At 37.4% G+C, this 22,540-nt stretch overlaps 4 protein-coding genes across 4 annotated transcripts in view; all 4 read left to right on the top strand.

Annotated features, from left to right (window-relative positions):
• The window catches only part of LOC110033081 (monothiol glutaredoxin-S7, chloroplastic), an 18,651-nt gene extending 10,810 nt beyond the window's left edge, over window positions 1-7,841 (top strand). Inside the window, exon 3 of the mRNA XM_020736947.1 lies at window positions 7,608-7,841. Coding sequence (XP_020592606.1) covers window positions 7,608-7,663 — 56 coding nt within the window. The 3' untranslated portion in view covers window positions 7,664-7,841. The remainder of the gene's footprint in view (window positions 1-7,607) is intronic.
• Window positions 7,842-9,543: 1,702 nt separating this feature from the next.
• LOC110035793 (equilibrative nucleotide transporter 1-like) lies at window positions 9,544-10,743 on the top strand. The gene has a single exon (XM_020740086.1). The coding sequence runs from the start codon at window positions 9,584-9,586 to the stop codon at window positions 10,193-10,195; it is 612 nt and encodes a 203-aa protein (XP_020595745.1). The 5' UTR covers window positions 9,544-9,583; the 3' UTR covers window positions 10,196-10,743.
• A 2,614-nt stretch (window positions 10,744-13,357) lies between these two features.
• LOC110019732 (equilibrative nucleotide transporter 1-like) lies at window positions 13,358-13,978 on the top strand. Its single transcript, XM_020717527.1, has one exon. The coding sequence runs from the start codon at window positions 13,358-13,360 to the stop codon at window positions 13,976-13,978; it is 621 nt and encodes a 206-aa protein (XP_020573186.1).
• A 5,220-nt stretch (window positions 13,979-19,198) lies between these two features.
• LOC110019722 (equilibrative nucleotide transporter 1-like) lies at window positions 19,199-19,807 on the top strand. Its single transcript, XM_020717514.1, has one exon. The coding sequence runs from the start codon at window positions 19,199-19,201 to the stop codon at window positions 19,805-19,807; it is 609 nt and encodes a 202-aa protein (XP_020573173.1).
• The last annotated feature ends 2,733 nt before the right edge of the window (window positions 19,808-22,540 follow it).

Raw genomic sequence — 22,540 nt, 5'->3', positions numbered from 1 at the left:
ATATATATATATATTCACTTATTGCACCAAAATTCTTTACTTTTTTTAATTATACTTTTGATACGCTTTACAATAGTAGAAGATCAATCTCACATTCTGAAATATCTCTTAGTTTACACAAGTGATAACTCTCCTCACTTTCACTCTGGTGAATAATGTGTTCCGCTTTGATTCTCTCCTCTCGTCTGTTATGAATAGAGACTGATTTGGTGAGCGGCAGGACGAGCACTCGACGCGTATGAGCCGGGTTGTGATGGCTTAAGTGCCCACTTAGGTGTCGATCGAACATAGAAGTCGACACCTATGTGTTGGTTTTGGGCGCATATGCACCCATATGGGCACCAGTTTCCCGAGAGCTTGACGCATAGGCGCCAAGTTTGGGTGCTTATGCGTCAAGAGTGGTTGGTGTCGGGAATTGGTTTTTAATCCCGATTTCGAGCGGCGTAAGAAAAGGGCTTGGTGTATCTTCGTTTGGTATTCTTTGAAGAGCTTCCTGGTGAAGATAAAGAGTGTTAAAGAGGCAGATTTCAGTGATTTGGAGTGATTCTTGCGTCAGATTGGAGAGTAAAGATTGTGGACCAAGACCTGTAAGTTTTCTTTTGTTCTGATTTTTTATTGAATTGGCACGATCCCATTATTTCGTGGTGTGGTTTAGTTTCTAATTGATTCTAAGCCCCAATAAAGTTAGAGATCTCCTATGAACTGGTATCAGAGCGGGTGCAATGGTCGAAGAAACAAGATTCATTGTGGAGAAGTTCAATGAGATGAACTTCACTTTCTGGAAGATGCAGGTGGAGGATTTGCTATATCAGAAAAAATTGTACTTGCCACTACAAGGAATCACAAATAAGGCTGAATCTATGCCTATGGAGGAATGAGAAGTGTTGGATCGAACGACATTGGGTTGGATCAGGTTAACACTTTCATCATCTGCTACGTTTAACATTGTGAATGAGAATATTATGGTGAAACTCATGATGACATTAACCAAGTTGTACGAAAAATCTTCTGCTTCCAATAAAGTTTTTTTGATGAAGGAGTTATTCAATATGAAGATGGTGAAAGACAGTTCAGTGTCAGAACATCTCAATAACTTTAATATTGTGACTAGTTAGTTGTGTTTTATATGGATCAAGTTTGATGATGAGGTCAGAGCACTGATGGTGCTATCTTTATTTCTGGGTAGTTGAAATGACTTGGTAACGACGATGAGTAATTCTTCAGGGACTTTAAAGTTGAACTTTCATGATATCGTGACTCTAATGCTGATAAATTAGTTCACAAAAAAAAAAGTTCACAAAAAAGCAGGGAATGGTGAATCTTCATTGTCTGGAAAGCCTGAGTTAAGTAGAGGATAATGCTGGAACTGCAGTAAGAATGGGTATTTCAAGAAGGACTGCAAAGCTCCAAGGAAAGCTGGTGGTGGAAGACAAGAAATTAGTTTTTCTACTTTTGTCTCTACTGGTGAAATCCAAAGTGACTCACTGGTGTTATCCCTAGTCAGCATTGAATCCTCGACAGTAGATTTAGGTGTCTGTTTTCATGCTTGCCCCCAGTAAAGAGCTATTTAAAAACTACACTCAAAGTGATCTATAAAATGTTTATTTGAGAGATAATAAAACGTGTTGTATAGTAGAAAATGATGATGTTTATATTAAGTTGTTGAATGAAATAGTCTGTAAGTTTACTGAAGTTAGATATTTTTCAAGTTTGAAGAGAAATCTGATCTCTGTGATCCAGCTGACAAAGTCAGGACTCATGACTACTTTTACAGGTGATTTTGTAAGTTTTCTTTGTGTGGAGAGAAAACTTATGTGATTTCTTTGTAAGATCTTCTGAATTTCATAGTGAAAATTTTTTGTGGTATAGCTCCGTGGTTTTTTGACGTTCTCGGGTTTTTTCACAATTCTTGTGTGTTTTTCTGGTTGCTTTGATTGTGCTTTTGTTTTAATTTTTTTTTCCGGTTTTTTATCGAATTGGTGCAATCTCGTTATTCCGCTGTGTGGTTTAGTTTCTACTTGATTCTAGGCCCCGGTAAAGTTGGAGATTTCGTATCACCGTCTCCGAAATCACCCTTTGCTCTCTACCAGGAGGTCGTAATATATGACAATCTAAGCCATCACCAAAAAAACGATGTGAATTGAGACGTTTGAACCGTAATTCCGTGCATACAAGCTCCTGTTACTCTGGTTCGAGGCGCTCAGAATTGGGGACTGGACCCCTAGAACTGGCGCTTGGGTGCCAATTCAGCTTTTTTTGAGTCTATTTCATCTCTTTTGCTCCCCCAAGTTGCCTAATCACATGTATGCTGCATATGCAATCATAAAAACCATGAAAAAATATAATATTGCCACAATCAATATATAAATTTCATGCGCATTTGATACACAACAACAACTTGATTGTTTTGGCCTGATTTGTAATTGATTGCATAACTAAACCTGATAAATATTCAGGCCAAACCGCTTACCTTCCTGCCAGTTTCTTCTGACTGAAGGAATTAGAGTGCTTTAAAACGAATTCAAAGTCAACAGATAATTGTCCCTATGATGTAAAGCTCAAAGATGGCATAAATTTCTTTATTGTAAGTTGAATATTTTCGACAAGCATCATCAAGCTTCTCAATAAAAAAAGGTTGTGGGATGGTCTTCTTAGCTAAGCACCACACCAATCCAAACATTACGCGTCGCATTCAACTTTGATGGCTCGCTGGAAATCATGCTGAACTAAAATCAGGGCCATTGCAATTAGCTCATTCAAATGCTAAAAACTGTTTTGAGCGTGTAGCTCTTAATTTTTTTTCGGATATGAGTGATGATATTGAGGCGAGGCTATGGAAGTAACGCACATTGGTTAAAGATTGTGGTGTAGGCCAACTTATAATAGCTTCTGCCTTAGCCGAATCCGGTTCAATCCCTGCAACAAATATGACAAAACCCAAAAATTTCAGTTTTGTAGTTAAAAATTAGCATTTTTGAAGATTGGCAAACAATCGCTTCTTCTTTAACGCATTAAAAATTTTTCAAATGTGTTGTAAGTGTTCTTTCATAGAACCACTATTGATAAGAGTATCGACACTGTAAACCACCACGAATTTGCAAAGAAACGGTCAAAAAATTTGAGTCGCATGGCACAAGAAATTGTTGGCCGCGAATGGCATCATTGTCCATTTGAAAAGCCAATCCCAATTTTTAAAGATGGTTTTTCATTTGTCTCCGTCTCTCATTCATATTTGATGATATCTGCTTCCTAGATCAAGTTTAGAAAAATTTCAAGAGCCATGCAACTTATCAAACATATGATCTCCTCGAAGAATAGGAAATTAATATTTTACTTTTATTTGTCAATGCACATTCTAGAAGACCCATCTTTCTCTAGTACATGTAGTGTAGGGATAGCTCACAAACTAGAGCTGGGTCGAACCAATCCCTTGAACATTTTTTCAACTTGTCTAATTCTTGTCAGGCTTCTTTTGATAAGCTGGACGGCTTGAAATTATTGCACCAGTGATGGACAAAGTTTATAGAACGTTGGACTTCACATAATGGTGGTAATCCTCTAGGAATTTCAGCAACAAAAATTTTAGCAAACTCATTTTTATGCCAGAGTTAACCCAAATCTCAAACAACATGCAAATATTATCGCTGAAATTGAAGTAGGTTATAACAAAGACTTTTTTAAAAACAGAAAATAAATGACAACAAACATAAAAGACACCCTTTGGTAGGGGTGTAAATGAACTGAATACGAACGAATAGAGCTTGTGTTCGTGTTCGGTTCGTTTGAAATTTAGTTTGTTTGAAATAAGCTCGCGTTCGAAATTGTTCGTGAAGTCACTTTTCGTGTTCGTTTCTTAACGAACGGGCCGAACACGAGCTGTTCGCGAACGGCGAGCCAGTTTGACATCCCTAATATTAATATATATAAATAATATATTATATTAATTATATAACTTATATTATATAAATATATAATTTATTATATATTATAATTAATAAAATTTAGATTTTTAAAATATCATTAATTTTTTATATATAATTATTTTAAATTATTTTAAATTTCGAACAATAATAATGCGAACACGGACGAAGGAACGCATCACTGTTCGCGTTTGGTTCGTTTAACTAACCGAACGAAAAAAATTTTGTTCACGTTCGTCTCTTTTACTTCTCTTTTACTTATCGAACGATATCGAACGAATCAAACACGAACTTATTGACGAACCGAACACAAACTGTTCGCGAACAACGAGCTTTTTTGATGGCCCTACCCTTGGGCGATAACTAAGGTGGTGGATGGCGGTTGGACACAGATGGGGTGCGGGTTGCAGGTTCAGCTGTGGGGTTTGCAAAGGGGGTGGTGACGACGCTGGAAGATTGGTAGTAGGTGTTGTCTAGTGCAGGAAGGCTAGAGGTGTTATTACGACGACAAGTTGGGTCGCGAGATGAACTCAAGGCAACAGGTGGAGAAGACAGAGAGGTTGTTGACGTGGGGGCTATGGAGGATAGAGTAGCCCTCAAAGGGAGGGGAGTTGCCACTCCTTCCTTTCTCTTCTCTCCCATTCCCCTCTTTCATTCTTAGCATCTTCCTAATATGTCTTTCCAAATCATAATTTCTGAATATTTTTATTCCTCTTTCCTCAATTATGAGATTTGATTTTGTTTTTCCTTCTTATTTTAAAAATCTTTCCTAAAATCTAAAATTTGATTTTATTCTACTTTCTTATTTTAAAAAGTCATTTCTAAAAATTTGAAATATGATTTTATTCTTTTACTTATTTTAAGTATTGCCTAAAATAAAGTCTTAGCCTCATTATATATAGAGGATGATGTGCTTAGTGTTAGGTGTCTTGTTTTTTATATCTGAATTCATGTTTTTGCCTTGATATTTTCCTCTTAGAGGGTTGTATCAAACGTCGAGGTAGTGCTTCGACTGTCCCTCATCCGATGTGGTGATCGTCTCCAAGAGTCCAAGTGGTGCTCCGGCTGTAGCTCGACCCAAACTAGATATTTATCTTACCATACTACCGTTTCCCCGCTGCCATTTCAGAATCCGGCCACTGTAACCCCCTCTTCCACTGATGTCAGCCACCGCAGCCCCTCCAACTTTTTGTCCAGCCCTTTCAGGCCATTTCCGGCAGCCCACTGACACCTCTACAACAGCTACCTTGCAGTTCCGACCTTTCCCATCGCTGCTAGTGCTTCACCGTTTGTTGTCCACCCTCCGAAAGTTTTGGCGAACCTTCCCATCTATTGTTCTAATTCTTCCACAGCAGCCCTCACCTCTCTGACCTTCACTGTAGCCGCCGATCTAGCCTCCAATGACGTTCCTGGTTCTCTCCAGTCGTTACTATCGCCAACCTGTTGTCCTACTTCTTTCACAACAACCCCCATCTTTCCGACTTTCACTGCAACCACCAGTTTAGCCTCCTTTCATAGGACTCTCCTCATCAAGCATGTTGTGTCTTCTTTGTTAAGTCATTAGTTGTAATCCTTTGTTTTGTGTGTTATCTTTCGTTATTTCGAGTCATCATTGTAACCTTATTTCAAGTCAGTAGTAAAATTATGTCTTGCATCATGGATTGGGCTAACTCCGGTATAAGTTGCGATATGCAGAGACTAAGGTAATGGGATGGTGCGGTTATTGGTTAGGTGGGAGGAGGGATGCAGTCAGCAGGGAAGGAAATACATGGGTGTGTATGTGGCTGTAGCTTGGCAGGCATGAGGGTGATGACAAGGAAGCAAGCAACAAGCAGAAAAGGGAATAAGTGCATGATAATTATCCCTGCAGGTGTGAGTTACAGCCGGAGCAGCACTTGAACCATTGGAGAAGATCGTCACTTAGGATGAGTTATAGTCCGAGTACCTCCTCTCCTTTTGATACAGGTCTAGAAGGGAATATAGCCGCCGACGACAAGCTGGACCAAAATCTGAACTCTGGACTAAAACTAAACCCGATGCAAACAAACAACAAATATATAATAGATATAGAATAGGAAGAGGAGGTCCTTCCCCTTTGGACGGCAAAGCAGGCTCCTTAAGTGGCAATCTTAATTGGAAAGGGAGGAGGGAGTGATAACTCCCGCTCACAGACCAACCAACCTGTCCAGCTTCCTTACTGGACCGGCTCCCTCCTAAACCGGTCGGTTCAGGCATCAAGCCCGGGGTTACATTTACTATAGTTTTAATGACTTAGGAATCTATTCATATTCAGAGTTCATTTCCACCAGAAGAACTACATTGGCCCGAATGGCTTCCTGCAAATCATTTAAAAATAATGAACGGGGTTGTTGGGAGTTGCAGCTGATGTCCTCCGATGAATACTATGTATCATCCTTCTCAAACATCGACATTAACACAATGCAGACCCCTTCACGGCTGAAGCAAGTGTTAGCAGTAGCATCATGAACAGTTTTCCTATCATATAACCATTGTCTACCCAACAATTGATAACATGTGTCCATAATTACTATATCACACAAAATATGATCTTAAAATCTGCCAATGGAAAATTTAATTAAAACTTCTTTTTTACACCTCCATTATGTTTGTAGTTTGAATCTAAGATGGTTTGTAGGATTGTTGTCTTCAATTGTAATTTATCAACCATAGCAGTTGACATAACATTCTCACAACTCCCGCTGTCGATAATTAGCTGAGACCTTGCCTTGGACAGTGCAATGGGATCGGAAAATGCTATGTCGAAGCCAAGCGTCTTCCTTCCTAGCATTAAGACGTCTCTGAATAACTTGCAACCCCCCTTCACCTTCTTCTTTGAACAACTCCTCGAGCTGATCACTGTTCTCGTTTGCAGCTTCTCCAACATTTTATTGTTCAGGTTCTTCCACGAGCGAAATAATACGACGATTTGGATAATTTGCAGCAATATTTGCAATATTTGACCAGACCCTTCATCTACTTCTATGAAAGGGTTGGAGTAGCTTCAATGGCAGACAAGATTAGGGAGAAGTGTCTTTAGATGGTTTGGTCACATTAAATGTCAACCATGTGATGATCCTGTCAAGTTTGTAGATGTTTTAGAATTGACTTATGCTAAGAAAGATAGAGGTAGACCTAAAAAGACTTGGACATGTATAAAAAATGATCTTCTTTATTAGAATTAAAAAATGAAAACATGACACTCAACATGACACAATGGAGGAAAATGATTTGTTCAGCTGATCCCGCTTAATGGGATAAATGTTTGTCGTTGTTATAGGAAACTATGATACCGTTTTTCATGTATATGAAATATGGTATTTACACTTTAGGTGCAGACATGTAAATACTTGGGCAATTGAATGTGGATGCAGGAAAAACTTCCTGTTTTCTACCTATTCCCTTCCCTTTGCCTTTCCTCTCTGACTCTGCTTCTTCCTTCTCTGTAATTGGGAGTTTTGCAAAAAAATACTCTCACATTCATTCCTGTAATTTCTTTTTTGCATCTCTATGTATTCGAAGATCTTTCAATAATTATCAAATATTTTCTTCCTTTGATTTCAGTTCAATACAAAATAAATGCATTGTTTTGTAATTATGTTTTTATACCCCCCTTAATATGCCTTCAAAGCTCCTTTTTAAGACTCTTCATATTGAATGGTGCTACAGAAGCGTACCAGAGCGGAGAACTGCAGGAGCTGTTGGAGAAGGCAACGTGTTCTTGACAAGCACAGCCTTAAAATAAGATTGTCAGATCTATTTTAGTGGAAAAATTACGAGTAATGCCACAGTTATGTCTCTCTCTCTCTCTTTGTGGTGGGAGATTTACATGCATACCACTTATTTCTTATGTATTTGCATATCAACACAACTTCAGTTTTTATATATGTGCAACATTCTCTCTATGCTTGTAAAGGTTTATTTCATTTTTTTTAAAGTTAAAATTTTGATATTTTTTATGTGATATGAAATATTAGCGCGGTTTAATTGTAAAAAAAACAAAGTTTAGGTGTTAGATATATAAATAAGGAGAATTATTTGCGTACGTAATACGTACATAGAGTTGCGTACATAGTAGGTTATTATGAGGGTACAACTAGGTTACATCTAGGTTATACCCCTTGTAATTCTTTCATTAACCTAAGTGTAACTTACACTTAATATGTACACAACTCTGCGTACGTCTTACGTAGGCAAATATTTCTCCCGGATATAGCTATTTTTTTCAATATTAATTGTTAAATTGTAATACAAAATTATAGTTTTTGAAAATTACTGTAAGAAATGTTTTGAAAAGACGAATATTCAAAATTTGAGGATCAATTGGGAATTTAATTTGATGGTATTATAAATTTTACCATGGTTCGAATAAAGTGATAATAATATAATATTATTTTTTTTAATCAATTTAATGCCGAGTAATTACTTACATAGCACACGAAACATTCTATTTGCAAATCTAGCACCCTCTTTTATTTTTTTTTCAAATTTTGTTCAAAATATCAAATTTCATGATAAAATTGCGACCTATATTTTTCATTTTTTTATATAATTATGGGATCAGTACTGCGTGTGAAGTCTTAGAACGCATCTTTCCATTATTTAATTTTCCTCATAATTCATGTCACATGTTTGATGGGTGTATTTTGAGTATGGGTTGGTTTTCATATATTAAATAAATAAAATAATTTTTAATTTTTATGTATATTACTATTAAATTATAATTTATTTTTTAAAAATATTTTATTAAATAAGTTATAATTAATTAAATTTTATTTAAATAATATATTATATAATTCTAGAGCATCTAATACATATTCAAATTTAATTTATTTAAATTACGAGTATTAATAAAAAAATCTTATTTATTTATTTATTTATTAAAATAAATACGATTGAGTATTTTTTCTTTAAATGCATTGATTCATTAGAATTTGAAATAGGAGAAAATAATATATAAGAAGTTCATATGTGTGGATATTTATTGTAATACGAGCACATCACTTCTCACAAATTTATACATATAATATTTATTTCTTAAATAGAAGAAAATGTTATGTCTGTCATTCGGATGTGAGCATAACGATGCGGATCACATCATGTCGTGCATGCGCCGATGTGAGGTCATATATGTGATCGACATATGATTTACTAGACATAGGCACTGTTTGTTTACACTTTAATTTTATATTAAGCATGATTTATTAAATTTATTAAAATTGGATTTATTATTTGAGATAAAGATTGCTCGATTTTTATAAAAAAAATCTTTACATCCGGTGACATAGGGACGGATTGCACAAAATTTAAATTTAATGGAGCATGGAATTTAATTTATATATTTTAAATATTTAGTTGGATTTAATTTAAATTCAAGCTTAAATTATAATTAAAATAATGCAAGGAGACTTCAGAATATTTTTTGAGTTTTGGGGAAAAATTAATCCATACAGACACCGCATGCAGAGATGCATATGGAATTGTGGTGCTCGATCTTTTCTGTCGATCACACAAAGTTGTATTTCGATGGACCTCAATTTTTAATTAATTTTTTTTTTAATTTTGATTGCGGTCTGCATTAAATGTGGTTTGGGGAGATGAGCGAAAAAGTAGGTTTGGGGGAAGGAGAAAGCAGAGTGTGTGGTATGGGTTTCTCGTCCGACGAAGAACAGCGTCTTCTCACCCAACCGAAATCAAATCTCGCCGGCGATGGGGAGAGATCGGCGTCGAGGTGCGCGACGGCGGTGGTCGGAGCGGCTCCGAAGGATCAGTTCTACATTGCCCACATAATCTACTTCATTCTTGGAATGGGCTATCTCCTTCCATGGAATGCCTTTATCACCGCCGTTGATTACTTCAGCTATCTATATCCAGGAACGCCTGTCAATCGCGTCTTCTCGGTTGCTTATAAGCTATCCTGTCTTCTCCCTCTCATTTTTATCATCGGCTGGGCGCATCTTTCGTCGGCCATTGTTCGGATCAACGCTGGTTTGGTCATCTTCACCGTCTCTCTTGTCGTTGTTCCCGTTCTCGATGCCTTCTATGTTCAAACAACGAGGGGGGTTTATAGCGCCTATGATGTAACCGTCGCTGCTGTGATTCTTTCTGGAATTGGGAGTGCGCTCGTACAGGGAGGTGTTATCGGATCCGCTGGAGAGCTTCCCGAAATCTACATGCAGGCCGTTGTTTCCGGAGCTGCGGCTTCAGGTTATGATTTGACCTCAGCCCCCTTTGAATCTTTCAAGCAAATTGTATGAGTGTTTCTTTTGTTTTTTAAAACTTTTATGAGGTTAATCCAACGACAAAAAAACGAAGAACTTTAGTGATTTGGCAAGTGCGTTTTGGATCAATTTTGCCAGTGGTGTCGTGTTTTACCGGCTTTGTTAGCAGGAGCGGATGGATGTTATGGTGTGCAGGCTAGTTTGTTTGAGCTTGTTTAGTTTATCTTACTGTACTCGTTTCAAGAGAAACCAGTGGCCCAGTGGAAGATCACTTGGTAGATTGAACTAACCTCCTCATTCCACTTCCTAGAACCCAAAAATGTGTCCATTGTCGGAGAGATTATTGCATGAGGATACCATATATAAATTTGCCTATGGAGTCCAGCAACCATTTGCCACGTTGCACGTGAGACCCACTGTAATACACTGGTTGGATATATTTTTTTAGAGTAGGGCTCACTTGTCACACGACACACTTTCACTGGACTCCTGACGCAAATTTCTAGTTGTTGAGGGAAGGTTGGCTTAGGAGGTTTTGGGTCAATGTAATATGAGGCTATTGATGAGCATCATTTATTTGGTTATCACAGTTTGGAACTTTCAAATTTGCTTGAAAGGTAGATGCTTTTATGACTCTGTCTTCTAAATTTCATTAATGAATTCATTTGTACAAGTTTGCACAAACTTCAGTGTTCACCGAGTTGCCCACTTTTAACATATTTGATAATTAAAATGTGCGGTACCTCACATCGTATGCCAAGAACTCCATCGAGGGCTTAGAATTTATAAAGGCAAGAGTAGAAGCTCAGATGGTGGAAATTAAATTTTCTATATTCTTCTATAATTTAACAAGTAAAAGAGTTATTAATCAAATTAAAATATAACAATATATTAATGTTACATTGTTACTGATTATCAATGTCTGCTGTAAATATTTTCTCTTCTATAACTTATCTTTTAGTCACTTAAAAGTTATCTGAAAAAATAGTTTAAAATAAATGTGAGGTAAACGAGTCGGTGAATACTCATACTTATAAACAATAGTAATACAAGATAAATGGAAGTGATTTGCATGTCAGTCAAATCTTTAATAAATTAATAAAATATTTAATGTTATTCAAAGAACTTTATTATATCAATAACTTATAAATATCATTTTATACATGTACAACAGTCATAAGAGCACCGTCTAAATATTGTTTCAATTAAGACACATCAATATCAATATTTTTTTTTATATACGTACACAGATATCTTAGTGTTTCCACACTAGTACTATCAATGAGAGACTCCATCACAGCCAGTCATGCACATACAAGTAGTCAACATAAACATCTCATTGGTGTATCTGTTACATTCATTTCAACATACTATATAAAGCATATACCAAATGCATCAGAGTAAGTAACTCCAACATTCATAACAATATGACCGATAAAGAAAAATATCTTAATGAGCATAAAGTATGTGCATTCGCCTTCAACTGCAAAACTTTGAGAAGAAATAAATTATTAATATAGTGTAAAAATATGAGTACTCGTATGACTTGTTTCAAACACGTTTAATTTTTGCCTCTAATAATCAGCTGCCTACAATATCGTAAAAATATAATCTTAAGCATATCCGTAATTATACTTAATTAATCTTTTGATTATGTAACTGAAATTATTGATTAAAAGCTTTATTTTAAGTATTAATGTTACTTTGACCACCAAAACTTCAATTAAATCAAAATTTATGATTTTATTCAATATTTAATAAATGTCCGCTTAGATTTAATTAAGTAATTGTAAGCTTTATTTTCATATTTCAAATAAATGTTTCATATTATTATATTTATAATATTTATTAGTATTACCTATATATATGGTGCCTCCAGCTATGACCTGTTGGTGGAACAGACTCTTTGACGATCATCTCTCTTCAGGTCACGGGTTCGAATCCCACTCTGATAAGTTTGTCGGTAGTAAGGGCGGTGCTTAAATATTTATTTATATAGTTATATAGATATTTGTAAACATATCTAGAACATTATCATTAGATTGTAACGCACATTACAATAAAATAAATTTAAATTTTACAACATGAGTTCCGGATCAAATTAGGTTATTTAAATTAAAATATTTCTAATCTTTTTTTTTTATCATCATCAAATAAAAAAATATTAATAATAAATTGATCAACTAAAGATTTTTTTATCGTGTTCTTTCATAAATTTAATAAATAATTCATTTTATTTTAAAAAAATAAAATTAACGACACATGTCACGCGATGGGATGAATATTACATGTGAAGGTTTAGAACGCATCTTTCCATTATTTAATTTTCTTCATGGTTCCTGTCACATGTTCGATAGGGTGTAATTTGACTGTGGGTTGGCTTTCAAATATGAAATAAAGAAAATAATATTTAATTTATAAATAAGTTTTCTTGTAATTAAATATGCTAAATCAGAAACTAATTTCTTGAAATATATAATTAAATTTATATGTATATTAATATTGAATTATAAAAATTAATAAATAAGTTCAACCATGTTCAAATTTAATATCTTTAATGTTTGAGATTTAATAACATAATTGAATTTATTTATTTATTAATTAAAATAAATATGATTGAGTATTAAAGAAGCCAAGCGCTGGTTGTTCATTAAATGCATTGGTTCATTAGAATCTTAAATAGGAAATAGTATTATGTACGTAGTTCGTATGTGCCGATCAATCATTGAAATTCGAGTACATCACTCCTCACAAATTTATAAAGAACATATTTATTTCATAAATAAGATAATATATTAGGTTTGTCTTCCGAATGTGAGGATGACAGTGCAGATCATATCATGACGTGTTTTCGATGGTGTGACGCCATATAAGATAATGTTTAGCCATACAACAATTTCATGTTGTGCATGATTTATCAAATCCAATAAATTTTGGATTTATGAGTGAGACTTTTACGAAGAAAATTTGTATATTCATCAAAATTTAAATTTAATGGAACATTGAATTTAATTTATATATTTCTAATATTTAGTTGGATTTAATTTAAGTTCAAGCTTAAATCTCATTAAAACAATCCTACCTAACATTCCCATAGTTTTTTCTCAATATGGAGATAGAAAAACGTGGATTGCGTACTTGAAGAGACATTGAGTGGAAAAAATAAGTTTGGGAGGCGGAGAAAGCAGAGACTGTGATATGGGTTTCTCCGACGAAGAACAGCGTCTTCTCAACCCGCCGAAGTTAAATCTCGACGGCGATGAGGAGAGCTCGGCGGCGACGAGGGCGACGGCGGTGGTCGGAGCGGCTCCGAAGGATCAGTTCTACATTGCCCACATAATCTACTTCATTCTTGGAATGGGCTATCTCCTTCCATGGAATGCCTTTATCACCGCCGTTGATTACTTCAGCTATCTATATCCAGGAACGCCCGTCAATCGCGTCTTCTCGGTTGCTTATAAGCTCTTCTGTCTTCTCCCTCTCATCTTTATAATCGGCTGGGCGCATCTTTCGTCGGCCACTGTTCGGATCAACGCTGGTTTGGTCATCTTCACCGTCTCGCTTGTCGTTGTTCCCGTTCTCGATGCCTTCTATGTTCAAACAACGAGGGGGGTTTATAGCGCCTATGATGTAACCGTCGCTGCTGTGATTCTTTCTGGAATTGGGAGTGCGCTCGTACAGGGAGGTGTTATCGGATCCGCTGGAGAGCTTCCCGAAATCTACATGCAGGCCGTTGTTTCCGGAGCTGCGGCTTCAGGTTATGATTTGACCTCAGCCCCCTTTGAATCTTTCAAGCAACGGTTTCTTTTGTTTTCTTAATCTTTTCTGTGGTTAATGAAACGCAAAAAACTGAATAACTTAGAGATTAATAAATGGGATGAAAGGAGAATCTGTGATGGAGCGCGTTTTTTAGAATCTGGGGTTGTGGAAGGGGTTTCGCAAGTGCGTTTTGGATCAATTTTGCCAGAGGTGTCGTGTTTTACCGGCTTTGTTAGCTGGCTAGTTTGTTCGAACTTGTTTAGTTCATCTTACTTTGCACGTTTCAAGAGAAACCAGTGGTCCAGTGGAAGATCACTTGGTAGATTGAACTGTTCCAAACCTCCTCAATCCACTTCCTAAAACCGAAATATAAGTCCATTGTTGAGGGAAGGTTGACTTAGTAGGTTTTGGGTTAATGTAATCTGGGTTATTGGTGAGAATCAATTAATTGGTTATCACAGTTGGGAACTTTCAAAGTTGCTCAGAAGGTAGTTGTTTTTCTGACGTTTTCTTCTAACTAAATTTCATTAATGAATTCACTTTTACAAGTTTGCACAAACTTCAGTGTTAACAAAATTGCCCAGTGTTGTACCCCACACCACATGTCACGATCTTGACCGAGGCTTGAAATTAACAAAAACGGAAACAAACGGTCGGATGGTGAAACTAAATTTTTTATATTCGTTTATAATTTGACATATGAACGAGTCACTAATCAAATTAAATTAAAAAAATATATTTAATGTTACATTGTTAATGGTATCCATTTCTTCTATACATATTTTCACTTATATCGCTCATCCTTTAATCACTTAAAATTTACCCGAAAAGTTTGTTTAAAACAATTGTGAGTTAAATGAGTCAGTGAATACTCGTAGTTGTAAATCACAATAATACAAGAGAAACAGAAATGATATGCATGTCTGTCAAACTTTTAATAAGAATAAAATATTTAATGCTATTCAAATAACCTTTTTATATCAATAACATATAAATATCATTTTACATTTGTACAACCATCACATGAACACCGTGTGAAGATTTTGTCAATTAAAACACATCAATATCAATGTTCATTTTCATATACGTACACAAGTATCTTAGTCTTTCCCCACTAGTACCGTCAAGGGGGGACTCTATCATAGTTAGTCATGCACATACAAACAATTAAAATAAATATCTCATTGGTGTGTTTGTCTCATTCATTGCAGCATACTATATAAAGAATACAACAAATGCATGTAGAGCACCTTTGTTGAAGTTACAAATAGTGAGGGCTATTAATGTGGAATGAAACAATTTATTTGACCAGAATGATGAAAACCTCCTAGGGGAAATTGAAGATCAAATTTTTATCATCACTGTCATTATTAGCCTTATACCAACTTCTTTGCAACTAGTTTTATGAATTCTCGTTTGCCATTCAGTATTATTGAGAGCATCATGAAGCATTTAGTTTATTCCTCTAAAACCCCCTTTTTTTTAATTAAAAGGAAGCGAAGCATAATTTCAATTTTTTAATTTAGGTTAGGCACGACGTAATGCACATAAAAATTGTCAGTAGCATTATACCTTTCCCTATTTGGTTGCATGAATTGATACTTGGTTATAAAAGCTTTTGACAATGTTACCCATGGGGGATTCATTGAATTTATGCTTTATTACCCCAGAAAATGGAAAAAAATCGATTTATAGAAGATGAGATATTTGTATTAGAAACCTTGTGGATACTACTCAACTTCTAGTAGAATTAACCATCTGACCAATAGGGCTTTCTTGATTTTTAAAATTTTGAGGTTGTTAGTTCATTTGACTTCTTATATTAAAAAAAAAAATGTGGTTATTCAACACTTATATGATTTGCTTTATATGTTTCTAATGGTATGTTTGGCATTCAATGCCGTGCTATGCTGTATTGTACAACTTCTGCTTTATTTATGGGAATTTTTTTGAATAGTTGTATTTTTTATTTTTTTAATTCTTTTCTCCATAGTTTGTTATTTCTATTTTGTGCCAATGCCCAATTACCTTCATAATTCATTTATCTTATAGAGCTTGTCCTTTTCATGTATTTTAATCCCGTGCACTATGAGCTCTTCTTTTGGTATTCTAAGGATCATGCCTTGGTTTGATCTAGTTATGGTTGAGCCCTATCAGGTAAAGATTTTTATTTTTTGCTGTATTTGAATCTGGATGGAGATTAGGGATTTTAAACCTTTTTCTTAACCTCAGTGTTTAGGATATTAGATGTTTAAAAAATTTAAGCTATGGTTGGCCTTGACTCTTGGAGAACCTATAGATTTTTTTTTCTCGATTGTTAGTTTAAGGTTAAGCACAATTGAAGTGTGGAAAGTAAAAAATGTTATTTCTTAATCATGTTTTTTGTTAAAGATTGGGTAAAAAGGAGAATGGGAGATTACACTTTTCATGATACGTGATCAAATGAATTTAACAATCTATAATCCTCCCATGTTTTCACATTTTTATCCTTCACTTCTCCTTATTATTTTCTTTAAATTTCCTCCTCATTCTTCTCCTTCTTGCTATGATAATACATCCTTATGGAATACACTTAATGCCTTCGTCCTTTTTCTTGGATTGGTTTAAAAAGGTTTAGGGAGGTAGAGTTGTTATGTTTATAAGTTTAGAGAGAGATGTCTAAGTGATATCGGAGTTTACCCAAACTATGACGCAAGGCGAAGAATATTATTACTGAATAAAAATGCTGATACAATGAAGACTGAAAAGAAAGGAAAATAACCCCACAAAGCAAAAGTGCAAAACGAGACAAAAATGAAGACATAATAAGATTGACGAGGAGGGAGTTTGAGTGGTGGTGCAAGGCAGGCGGCTTCGGTGATGGCCGGAGAGACTTCTAGAAGGAGGTCAATGCGAATAATAGCAGCGGGAGAGTTGTCTTGCTGGAAGGCAGCAAGGCGGCGACCTACTGGGTGGTAGGCGGCTGTTGGGAAGAACCAAATGGTGCGCTGGAAGGTGGTCAATATGAAGGACAACAATGGGAGAGGAGTCCCGCAGGATGAAAACAAGGTGGTGCCCTCTTGTAGGGCTGGATAGTGGGTTGACAACAACAGGAAGGGTAGAAGAATAGATAAATATCTCGTCGGGGTCGAGCTACAGCCAGGGCATCACCCGAACTCGTGGAGATGATCACCACCTCGAACGATGGGCAACTGAGCACTACCTCGACGTCAGATACAAATCTCGAAGGGAAAATACCAAGGCTAAAATCTAAATTCAGATATCAAAATAAGGATCTCTAACCTTAGCCACATCAACTCCTATTCATAAAAGACTTGACCCAATTTTGGAATCATTTAAACTAAGAAAGGAAAAATAAAATAAAATCAAAATCACAAATTTTGGGAAGGGTTTGAAATTAAGAAAGGAGAATAAAATCAAGATTTAGGCTTTTGGAAAAGGATTTAAATTAGGAGAAGGAGAATAAAAAACCAGATTTCAGTTTCAGAAAAAGTTTTAAAATGGGAAAGTGCTAGGAAAGAAAGTGAGAAAAGAAGGAATGGAAAGGAAGGAAGAAAGAAAGGAAAGGAAGGAAGAAGGAAATGAAGGAAGAGGAAGGAGGGGGCGGCAAACCCCTTGCCTTAAGAACTGATCGGTCCTCATGTTGAGCCCCTGTTAGTCTCCCAGGGTTGGGGTAGCTTCGACCTCACCCATTGAAGCTTTTGGTCCTTTGACTTTAATCATGAAAGCACCTGGATCCCACTGTCGACTATAATGCCTCCCAAAGCACTTACGAGCGCACCTCCATCTTGGTATGAGCTGCTTGCACTGAAATTTTTTGGCATGTTAGTGGCCTTGATGGCTGAGAATCAATTATCATTAAAACCGGTCCTGTCACTCTGCTGGTAAGGGCTGCTGTCTTCTCGAGTGTTATCGAAAGAAGTTGAATAAGGCTTTTACCATCATTGGTGAATGAATATGTGTTTATGAATCCATCGTGCTTAGTCTTTTGGTCAAATTGCCACGGTCTTCCTAGTAGAAGGTGGCAGACATCAATGAGAACCACATCAGACCATATCTGATCCTGCAACTGATACACTTTTAAAAACTCTACTAGGCATTGCCGAACGATGCTGACGCTGTCTTTCTTCTTTAACAATGTCAGTGAATATGACTGGGAATGCCTCTAAGTCGTGAGTCTCTATTTTTCTATCATCTAAGTTGATGCCGCGTTCTTGTTGCTATCGATGATAAGACTGCGTACCTTTCGGTTCATAGTGCAGTAGATGTGGAAAATGTTGCGGCGAAACTACTGCGGATCGCTTGTGTCCTCGACCTTCAGAATTTGTCGAACCACAAGTGCTTCTCCATCATATGGTGTAAGTTGATCATCCTCACACTGTTCCTCTGCTTCCTGCTCCTCGCTAACCTCTTCGACGATGCTCTGTTCGGTAAAAGTTATAACTCTGCTCGTTAAAAGTTACAACTATGCTCGTCGGGCAGCTGTAAGCTATGTGCCCAAATCTGTGGCATTTGAAACATTTTCTGGTGGGCACAACAATCGGCGTCTTCTCACTGATGGTGGCTTTCTCCGTATCTGAACCAATTTTCTCAACTCTTGTGGCGTGCTACTGCCAGCGTCTCCAATTGTGGGTGGCTGCCGGGTTGGTGGTGGCTGTTGGCTCTGCTGCTGCTGTCTTTATACTTTCAATGCTTGTGTTTTGACATCCTCCGATGTCAAGTACGGTCATAATTACACCACATTGCTAATATTAAGCTTCAGGCCCCCAAGATATATGTATTTTCCTCCAGCTTAGTCAGGTCGCACTTCAGCTGTAAGTGGCCGAATTGAGCTGTGAACTCCTTCATTGAAACGAGTCTCTCGATTGTGTAGTTTCAAAAATATGTTTTGACTGTAACGAGGAGGAAGAAATTCTTCTACACGATTTTCATCTCCTCCTTGATAATGAGGCAGTGTTTGGCTGCACATTAATTTTATGTTTAGCATGATTTATCAATCCAATAAAAATTAAATTTGGATTTATCAGATGGGATAAAGATTGCTCCGACGCTTCGGGAGAACTTACTTGACGTCCGGCCCACAGTCGGATATAGTGAGAGAATGCCCGGGCATTGAATTTAATTTATAATTTTTTAAATATTTAGTTGGATTTAATTTAATGCAACCAGACACTACCATAATAAATTCTCAGTTTGGGAGAGAGAAAAATGTGGACTGCGTAGAAGAGAGATGTAGTGGAAACAATAATTTTGCGAGACGGAGAAAGCAGAACTTGTGGTATGGGTTTCTCCGATGAAGAACAGCTTCTTCTCACCCCACCGAAGTCAAACGTCGCCAGCAATGGGGCTAACTCGGCGCCGACGAGGGCGATGGCGGTGGTCGAAGCGGCTCCGAAGGATCAGTTCTACATTGCCTACATAGTCTACTTTATTCTCGGGATGGGCTATCTCCTTCCATGGAATGCCTTTATCACCGCTGTTGATTACTTCAGCTATCTATATCCAGGAACGCCCGTCAATCGCGTCTTCTCGGTTGCTTACAAGCTCTTCTGTCTTCTCTCTCTCATCTGTATCATCGGCGGGGCGCATCTTTCGTCGGCCACTGTTCGGATCAACGCTGGTTTGGTCATCTTCACCGTCTCGCTTGTCGTTGTTCCCGTTCTCGATGCCTTCTATGTTCAAACAACGAGGGGGGTTTATAGCGCCTATGATGTAACCGTCGCTGCTGTGATTCTTTCTGGAATTGGGAGTGCGCTCGTACAGGGAGGTGTTATCGGATCCGCTGGAGAGCTTCCCGAAATCTACATGCAGGCCGTTGTTTCCGGAGCTGCGGCTTCAGGTTATGATTTGACCTCAGCCCTCTTTGAATCTTGCAAGCAAATTATATGAGTGTTTCTTTTGTTTTTTTAAACTTTTCTGAGGTTAATGTAACGACAAAAAGCTGAATAACTTAGAGATTAAATGGGATGAAAGGAGAATCTGTGATGGAGAGCGTATTTTAGAATCTGGGGTGGTTGAAGGGGTTTCACAAGTCCGTTTTGGATCAATTTTGCCAGAGGTGTCGTGTTTTACCGGCTTTGTTAGCAAGAGTGGATGGATGTTATGGTGTGCAGGCTAGTTTGTTCAAGGGAAACTACACTGGCGCGTAGGCACCGCGACTCTGGTGCCTTGGTGTCAGGGCTCTATGCGCCACAAAGGTGGTGCCTACTTTCCCGTCTCTTGTGAAAACATGTCGTTTTGAGCGCTTTGGGTTCTAGGCGTCAGAAACTGGTGTCAGAATTTCATGGGCTCGGTTATGCACCCGGGGCTGGGGCCTAGGCACCGGTTTAGCTTCGAAAACCTTGATGTACATCTGGAGCGCCAGACGAAGGATTTTTTACATCTGGAGCGCCAAACGAAGGATTTTTATCATCTGTAAGCTACGGGAGATTTCATATGAGTGAAAGATAATCCCATAATTTCAAAATTGAGTATTTTGATCCGCCATTTGCTGGGTAAATCGCCACCAATGGGAGTTATGGATCGTGGCGCTGGTAGGGTGCTACAAGCCCTAATTTTGGCTCGGGTGACTGAAAGAAGGTGCTCTTCGGTCCGGAAGCCACAAAAAGTTGAGTATTATTAATATACAATCTTGTAACTCAGAAGTTAACATTTTAGGAGTTTCAAACTGGTTTTTTTTTTGGTAAAATCGGCCCAAACCCAAATTTTCCCAAATTGTGCGTGGGAGATCTCGACGACTCCCTTTGGCTTCAGAAGAATCTGGATCAATGAAGTTGGGTCTCTCAATATCTAAATGGACGTAGAAGTGCCGGAGTTAAGGCTAGTACCCCGACATGATGAATTTTCCCGGATAAGGGCAAATCGGTACCGGTCCTGGTTTCGTGGTCATGACACGTTGTCGGTCAACTTTTTAATAGATTTGAAAATATTGTATATGAAAATAATTTTTGAAATTTAATTTAAGTATAAGAGGTATGTAGTTTGAGTTTTGAAAGTAGTATGTTTTAATTTTCGAAAAATGAGACCAAATGGATCTCATCTGTCTAATAGTTTGCATAATCGTGCCTGACACCCTGAATACTACACATTCCAAGAGAAAAGTGTAGACCCCGATAATAGGCCCAATCCTGCAAACTAAGAGATTTGTGACATTCGTTTGGTCTGCGAACCTTTTATATATGACTGACAAATTTTCCTATTTAATACAAAGATTAAATAGAGTTTATTTTACATGGGTTCCAAGTTCCCTATAAAGGCAAGCCCCTATAGTTAATTACATCTCAAATGATTGGAGTCACTTGAGAAAACTCTCGATAATGATCAGTAGTTCTAGTCTTCAAGATTTCAAGGTTTAGATTTTCACGGTAGGACGTGGAAAAAAACAAGTGGGAGTGGCTCAAGTAGGAACAATTATTTCAGGAATCTAAGGTTTAGACTTACGAGCGCACCTCCATCTTGGTCTGAGCTGCTTGCACTGAAATTTTTTGGCATGTTAGTGGCCTTGATGGCTGAGAATCAATTATCATTAAAACCGGTCCTGTCACTCTGCTGGTAAGGGCTGCTGTCTTCTCGAGTGTTATCGAAAGAAGTTGAATAAGGCTTTTACCATCATTGGTGAATGAATATGTGTTTATGAATCCATCGTGCTTAGTCTTTTGGTCAAATTGCCACGGTCTTCCTAGTAGAAGGTGGCAGACATCAATGAGAACCACATCAGACCATATCTGATCCTGCAACTGATACACTTTTAAAAACTCTACTAGGCATTGCCGAACGATGCTGACGCTGTCTTTCTTCTTTAACAATGTCAGTGAATATGACTGGGAATGCCTCTAAGTCGTGAGTCTCTATTTTTCTATCATCTAAGTTGATGCCGCGTTCTTGTTGCTATCGATGATAAGACTGCGTACCTTTCGGTTCATAGTGCAGTAGGTGTGGAAAATGTTGCGGCGAAACTACTGCGGATCGCTTGTGTCCTCGGCCTTCAGAATTTGTCGAACCACAAGTGCTTCTCCATCATATGGTGTAAGTTGATCATCCTCACACTGTTCCTCTGCTTCCTGCTCCTCGCTAACCTCTTCGACGATGCTCTGTTCGGTAAAAGTTATAACTCTGCTCGTTAAAAGTTACAACTATGCTCGTCGGGCAGCTGTAAGCTATGTGCCCAAATCTGTGGCATTTGAAACATTTTCTGGTGGGCACAACAATCGGCGTCTTCTCACTGATGGTGGCTTTCTCCGTATCTGAACCAATTTTCTCAACTCTTGTGGCGTGCTACTGCCAGCGTCTCCAATTGTGGGTGGCTGCCGGGTTGGTGGTGGCTGTTGGCTCTGCTGCTGCTGTCTTTATACTTTCAATGCTTGTGTTTTGACATCCTCCGATGTCAAGTACGGTCATAATTACACCACATTGCTAATATTAAGCTTCAGGCCCCCAAGATATATGTATTTTCCTCCAGCTTAGTCAGGTCGCACTTCAGCTGTAAGTGGCCGAATTGAGCTGTGAACTCCTTCATTGAAACGAGTCTCTCCATTGTGTAGTTTCAAAAATATGTTTTGACTGTAACGAGGAGGAAGAAATTCTTCTACACGATTTTCATCTCCTCCTTGATAATGAGGCAGT

The sequence above is a fragment of the Phalaenopsis equestris genome, unplaced genomic scaffold (genome assembly GCF_001263595.1).
Source record: "Phalaenopsis equestris unplaced genomic scaffold, ASM126359v1 Scaffold000002, whole genome shotgun sequence".
NCBI classification, from domain to species: Eukaryota; Viridiplantae; Streptophyta; class Magnoliopsida; order Asparagales; family Orchidaceae; genus Phalaenopsis; species Phalaenopsis equestris.
The sequence above is the reverse complement of the archived record's forward strand: the minus strand, read 5'-3'. Positions and strand labels throughout refer to the sequence as shown.